Below are 6,664 nucleotides of genomic sequence, written 5' to 3'. Positions count from 1 at the left end.
CAAATCTCTAGGGTGTTTAGAAGGACTGGGATTTACAAGCAAGCAGTAAATCTTAACATAAGAAGATCAAGACTGCCAAAACAAGAAAGAAAATAGGAAACTTTTTCTTGGGCATTTCTTTTTCACTCAGCAATGCCAAAACGGTCCTTAGGATATCAGCTGGCTTGAGCCTTTAGAATCCTGTTCATAAACTGTTCTGTTTTTTTAAAAACAAACCAAAAACTAAAACCTCTCAAAAAATAAGGCAGGAAATTACAACGCTGGGGCAAGAACCACTAATTATGTTCAGCTGAAATATGCTGCATTTATTTAGGTAGAAAGGATGTGGGACCATGAATTCTTTTCCAAACTTTAGTGGTGAGATTTTAAAGCTGTCTGAACTCAATAACTTCAAGCTAACATAACATATAAATCATTCAACAAGTTATTTCCATTATAGGACAGTGTTTTTCTTGCTCTAAACATAATGCTGCTGCTCAGCAAAAAACAGCATCTGTTGAAAGAGCATAATAAATATGCACTACAATGTAACTTAAATATGTAGTGCCCTGAGCTTCTTTTTCCTGCAAGTTTGTTGGTTTGTATGTGTGTTAGATGCAGGTAGAATATACAGAATTCAAGTATGTGTATATCAGTTTGTATAGTTATATTGACGTATTTTGTCTTGTCATTTGAATTAGTTGTCATTTCTGTAGGGGAACCTTCATTTTTATCCACTGCTTTTTAAAATAAAAATCTCTTTGGAGAAGAAATATTTTGTTTAACAGTGTTTAGAAGGCTTACTGCAGTCCAGTCATTTCAAGGAGTTAAAATTAGAGAGGGAGCTAAAACGTCAAGATGCGATTTATTGCAGTTTAGTTAAAAATCTATAATCCCTTGACAATTCTTCTAGTTGAACATAATTATCTAATTCTCTTCTTCATGCAGGTTGATGGCATCCTGAAAACTGTGCTCCGGGATGAAATAATTGCTTGGCACAAGAAAACGCAAGAGGATACTTCCTCTCCACTCTCAGCAGCTGGACAACCAGAAAATATGGACAGTCAGCAGCTGGTTTCACTAGTTCAGAAAGCTGTTACTGCTATCATGACTCGACTTCATAATCTTGCTCAGTTTGAAGGAGGAGAAAGTAAAGTCAACACTCTAGTAGCAGCTGCAAATAGCCTGGATAATCTCTGTCGTATGGATCCTGCCTGGCATCCATGGTTGTAACTTGAAATTTAGCTAGCCTTTTTGCTGCTCTCTTGTCTTGTGAGCCATGTATTGTGTTGAGAAGAGAATGTGAAGAATTCATTTCAAACCGTGACTTACCTGTCACACTGCCTGTTGTCAGTCTTTATTTTAATCATGTTTACAGAAGTAGTACAATTTTACTGTTTTAATTTCTTGAAAGGGATTTTCATGTACAAAGAAATATGCTGTTTATAACACAAAGGCAGTGTTACAAATAGCTTAAAACAAGAGGAGGAGACATGCATAGTGTACAGAAGAATCTTATTTTACGACGAGTGCTGTGATTCTGGCGCTGTTAGGTTATTAGGAATGGCAAATCCTAAATCAACAGTATGTAAACTTTTTATACGCTTTAAGAAATCAGTATTCCTAGTTCCTGAATTTTACTTGGTGACATTTTATTAAATCGCTGTCCTTCATTTGACTATAGTGAAGGCATGCATGGACTGTTTTAATTCTTTCAGAACTTTACATGAACTAAAGTGGTTTGTACAGAGATTTTTCTAACAAATGTATAGAAGTAATGTTTTTGCTAGGCCCTTAGTAACAACGATAAAAATTGTATTGGCTTTTCTTGGAGCACAATTTATGTACAGTAAAAAGTGCAAGTCGGTTTGCTTATTTGGCTTAGTAATTGACACTGTATTAAAAGGAGTTTATAAAAAGGCAAGGAAAAATTTCTCCATTGATGCGTATGTTTGACAAACTGATATAAAAGCAAAGAGCTATCAAATGAACCTCTCCCAGTTTTTTTGATGTTTAGCTTTCTGTTACAGTAGGTTCTTCAGAATGAACCTGCTTCGGTTTATCTTTGTAATTTAAAAAAGATGAGTTTAATGTTTTATTTGAGTCTTTCTGTTGTGTTAGCATTTTTATAATCTTCAGTGTTGAGATTGTTGTACTTAAATTTGTACAGAGTGCTTTTTTTTTTCCAAAATAAATATTTTTAAAAATGCTTTCTGGTTTTAATTTCAGTTCAGTGTATTTTTAGGCTGCGGTAAAATGAAACAAGTGAAAAAGGCTTAACAATGTGGGTAACACTTGATAAATGGGGCAAAAATTGCTTGCATATTAACAGAAGCTGTTGTATAACCCATGATGTGCACATGTACACTTTGTTGGAGGAGTTAAAAATAGTAAATGTGTACATGAAAAGTGTGCCTTCTGGGAGTATATTTTGTTTCTTGCCAGCTAGGGACCTAACTGACAGAATATGACTTTAAATGAAATGTGGAAAGTTGCAGTCCACTGAATATTAGCATTTGAATGATTGTTTTAGAAGCTAAGATAGTAGCTGAAGATTCCCATTCTTACATTAACTTGTAATGACAGCTTCCATGAAAGGCAAACACTTCTACATACAGTAATACCTATTGGCAAGGTGTGTGGGGGGGGTGCCTGTGCACATGTGAGATTGGCCATGCACCCCCTGGCAATGCCAGTCACGAAACCGGAAGTGCACTTCCAGTTTCGCTGCTGGTGATTTCAGTCTTGGTGATCGGCCGCTGGGGGATAATCCCCCCACCCCCCCATCGGTGATCTGGTGCCCCCCTAAACTCAGGAGGCACCAGTTGCCCATGGTAATACTTATTCAAATGCTACATGTTTGACCCAACTCATTTACCTTTTTGGGTTAAAATGCAGCCTTGGTTCTTAAGTTTCTCTCTGAGCAGCTTATCAGAACTCCATCTTTATTCTTTGCCATCCTGCCTTTAAAAACTGACCCATAACAGTGGTGTGCAGAGTAATTTTTCCCCACTCTTTTTTATCTTCTGGGGGTGGGGAGTGCCTAATTTAACAGACTGATTCAGGAAGTCTGTGGCAGCACCCATTCAGCTGCTTCTTTCTCATTCTCCCCTGTCAGGTTTTGGTAAAGCAGGTCAAATACAACAAACTGAAAGAGATGGGGGCACCATCTGTGAGGAAAAACTTTTTGGCAGTAAAAGAAGATGGAGCTTTCTTACAGTTGTTCCAAGGGAAGGGTCTCAGAGTACTGGTAGCATGCTGGGCCTCTGTATTGCATCGTGGCATCTGCTAAGTCATCTTGTCTATCCAGATCATTAATTAGGCCTTCTTGCCCATAGTGTTTTCATAAGCTCTTGTGATCTAATTGCACCAATGGTACCTAATTTTCTATAGACCACTTGTTTATGAAGCCCCATGAGAATCATTTTCTTTTTTTTTTTTTTTTTTTTTTTGAGGAGGAGGGTTCATTTCAACAGCTACTTGCAGCCAATAGATGAACTTGTCGGAAGACATGGACTGAAGTGCCACCAGTATGAAGACTACATACAGCACTGCCTCCAACTACCATCACAGCCACCAAGTTGAACAAGATACCTCCTGGAAGAACAGCAGCTGGCTGAGTCTGAACCTCAGTGAGGATGAGCTGATGCTGGAGAAAGGAAAGTATTCTGAAGAGGTTGGAGCCCCCCAGTGTACTGTCCCCTTTCCCACATGCTTCATTGGTCAGTTTAGTCTACAGTGTAGGGTACTCTTGGTGTTGGCAGGAAAGCCGAGTTCTTGCATAGCAGCAGCTTCAAGTAACGCCATTATGTCCGGTTGGGCTGGAGAATTCAGCCTGTTGGGGCAGATGGTAGCCTAGAGTCAACTGTTTGTTAGGTCTTCGTCACACCTTGGTTGGATTCCACCGCCAGGACTTACTAGGGTTTGAAGTCTTCAGTGTTCAAAATACTTAAAAGTAGTATAAAATGCTGCAGCTCATATTTCCCAGGTTATTACAAGTACGTAGACCTTTCCTCTACCCTGACTCCCTACAGAATGGTCAATCAAGTACAAGGTTTCAGTCTTATTACATAGACTTATGGACTGGGCCTGTAAGAAATAGTAGGTGACCATCAATCCTCTCAATCATGGTGTGTGCATAAGAGGTCTAGTCGGGTGACTGATGATCCTGGTTTTCTCTGTTTAAAAAACGTGAGTTCTCAGATTTAAAAAAATCCCCAATCCACATTTTTATGTGATAAAATACACTCTAAATACCTTAATTCCAAGCCACAGCCTCCCAGCCCTGTTGGTGTCTCTCACTCCTGACCCGCAGCCCCTGAGTCCTACCAGTGGCCCTCATTCCTCACCCACAGTCCCCTGGACCTGCCAGTGCCCACTTCTGATCCTCAGTGCCTTGCTGGTGCTCCTCCCAAATCTCAGCCCCCTGGCCCTGCAGGTGCTCCTCACTCCTGACCCACAGCCCCACCCCCCATTGCCTGCTGGTACCTCTCACTCCCCACCCACAGCTCCTTTCCCCCCAGCCTTGCTGCTACCCCTCACTCCCCACGCCCCAGCCCTGCTGGAGGGCCCCCCCAGCTGCCAGAGCTATGGGGCCAGGGACTTGGGTCTGCAGACCCCTGCCCTCCCCAGCAGTGCCCACATCTGCTCCTGCCCCTTGTACAAAGCTGACAGGCATGTGCCCCGCATGCCCTGCCTCCTGGGAGTGTGCGCAGCAGTGGGGAGCCACCCCCCTTGCCACCTCCAGGACAAGCTGCCCATGGCTTCATCCTACTCCCCACCCAGGCCCTGTAGCTGCGCATTCCGGCCCTAGGCCCCAAGCTGTACACACCACCCTGCTGGGCAGTGCCCCCAGCCCTGCCCAACTCCCTCCCTCAATCCCTGCTCCCCCCCACCCCAGACTTACCTGTGGGGAGCTGCTCTCTGTGCTGCCTGGCTGCCACATGCACGTGCATGTAGCACCCCCTGCCTGATCACCTTTCTTCTACTTCCTACAGCTTGTAGGCTGGTATTTTGCCAGCCTGCAAAGGGAAACCTGCCATTTCTTGTGTTTTTCTCCATTAAAGGAGGATATCTGTGGGGGGTTTTTCCTTAAAATGAGAACATCTGAGTTTTACCATGTTTTTTCGTGGTGAATGGAAAAGCCGGATCCCTGCTGCTTGTGTATGACTCCAGAAAGTCAACTCCTCCAACCATTTAAGAGTAGATCCATCAATATTACTGCAATCTTTCAGACTGTTTGCTCCCTCTGGTGGACCGTATAGAGGGCACTCAGTATATACTGGGCTGTTTGATCTCCTTTGCCACAGAGGCATGATGGTGAGTTTGTAAGGCCCCTTTTATGTTTGATTTTGCTCAAGAATCATAGCTTGACTGCAGTCAATTCAGGTTTACCCATACCTTGCTTGGGAGTTTATGGCCAGGAAGGTGTGAGGATGGTAGTCATATGTAGTTGTATAGTATGGGGGGGGGGAATGATTGTTATTCTATTGCTTTTTCCATCTCCTCTGGGGTTATGATGACAGTATGGTGTCTCCTGCTTCCTCTGTGATGTTTCTGGCAGATACTGGTAGGGGTTTTCTGCTGCTCAGACATTTCTGCATTGGGTATTTTTCAATCATGTCATGTAGTAGATGGTCTTCCTGTTGGGTTTTGATTGCTAGGTCAAGCAGTATTCCAGACCTCTTGTTGTTATGAGAGGGGTGTTTCTGCCAAGATGAACATGTTTTCCTGTTCCATGTATACCGGGCAACCATTTATTGTTTGTAATGCAGAATTCAGGGCACTGTCCTGTTTGCGGGTGTGTGCGTTATTTGCTCACACAGGGAGGCAGTATTCTCTTGGTGCATAAACCATGGCTAGCGTAGTTGTTCTTAAGGTAGAGAAGTCAGCTCCCCACATTGTAGCAACTAGTTAATTGCTGCTGCCCTTGAGGTTACCTTGTGGTTCAACTTCTCCAGGTGGTGGCGGAAGGTTAGGCTTCTGTCTAGAATGACACCCAGGTAGGTTGGGGTCTTCTCAAAGGATAACTTTTTTCCCTCCACAACAACTCTTATCTTGGCATTCGCAGCACGATTGTTCAGGTGAAAAAGTGTTGAGGTAGTCTTCTGTATATTCAGCTTCCATCACCACTGTTTTAGGTAGGAAGCTATAAGTTCCATGTTGTGGTTCAGTTTGGCCTCTATTGATGGTATGTTATTGCTGGCAGCAGCAAGTGTCAGGTCACCTGCATACCCGTATTTGGTCGATGTGGTGCTTACGTAATCTGCCATGTAGGTGTTAAACAGAGTGGGAGCTAGAATGGAGCCTTGTGGTACTCCATGCCTGAGTCTCTTGTGACAACTTGTCTTTCCTCATGATGTACTCAAAGTAAAGGACCAATTCAAGATCATGTCCATGATGAAGTTAACCAAACTTCTGTCTGGTAGTGTGATAAGTAGCTTATACTGAAGGCCTGGGTGCCAGACCATGTCATAGGCTACTGTTAGGTCAACTAGAACCACTCCAGCATTTTCTCAGTTCTCGAAGGCTCTCTCTCTAGCAATTGTAAGAGCTGTCACACAGTCAAGGGTTGATCAGTTTCTTCCGAAACATGCTTGCTCATGCAGCAGCTCTTGGTCAACAACTGGTGTGATCCCATTCAGGATATGCCACTCTAGGAGTTTATAGACCACTGAAAGAAGTG

General features: G+C 43.0%; 1 protein-coding gene across 3 annotated transcripts in view; it reads left to right on the top strand.

Moving 5' to 3' along the window:
• The window catches only part of TRRAP (transformation/transcription domain associated protein), a 136,461-nt gene extending 134,271 nt beyond the window's left edge, over positions 1-2,190 (top strand). For all 3 annotated transcript variants that reach the window (XM_019542095.1, XM_019542096.1, XM_019542097.1), the window contains one exon: positions 928-2,190. In XM_019542095.1, coding sequence (XP_019397640.1) covers positions 928-1,212 — 285 coding nt within the window. In that variant the 3' untranslated portion in view covers positions 1,213-2,190. The remainder of the gene's footprint in view (positions 1-927) is intronic.
• The last annotated feature ends 4,474 nt before the right edge of the window (positions 2,191-6,664 follow it).

The sequence above is a fragment of the Crocodylus porosus genome, unplaced genomic scaffold (genome assembly GCF_001723895.1).
Source record: "Crocodylus porosus isolate Cpor-Errol unplaced genomic scaffold, CroPor_comp1, whole genome shotgun sequence".
Classification (NCBI taxonomy): domain Eukaryota; kingdom Metazoa; phylum Chordata; order Crocodylia; family Crocodylidae; genus Crocodylus; species Crocodylus porosus.
The sequence above is the reverse complement of the archived record's forward strand: the minus strand, read 5'-3'. Positions and strand labels throughout refer to the sequence as shown.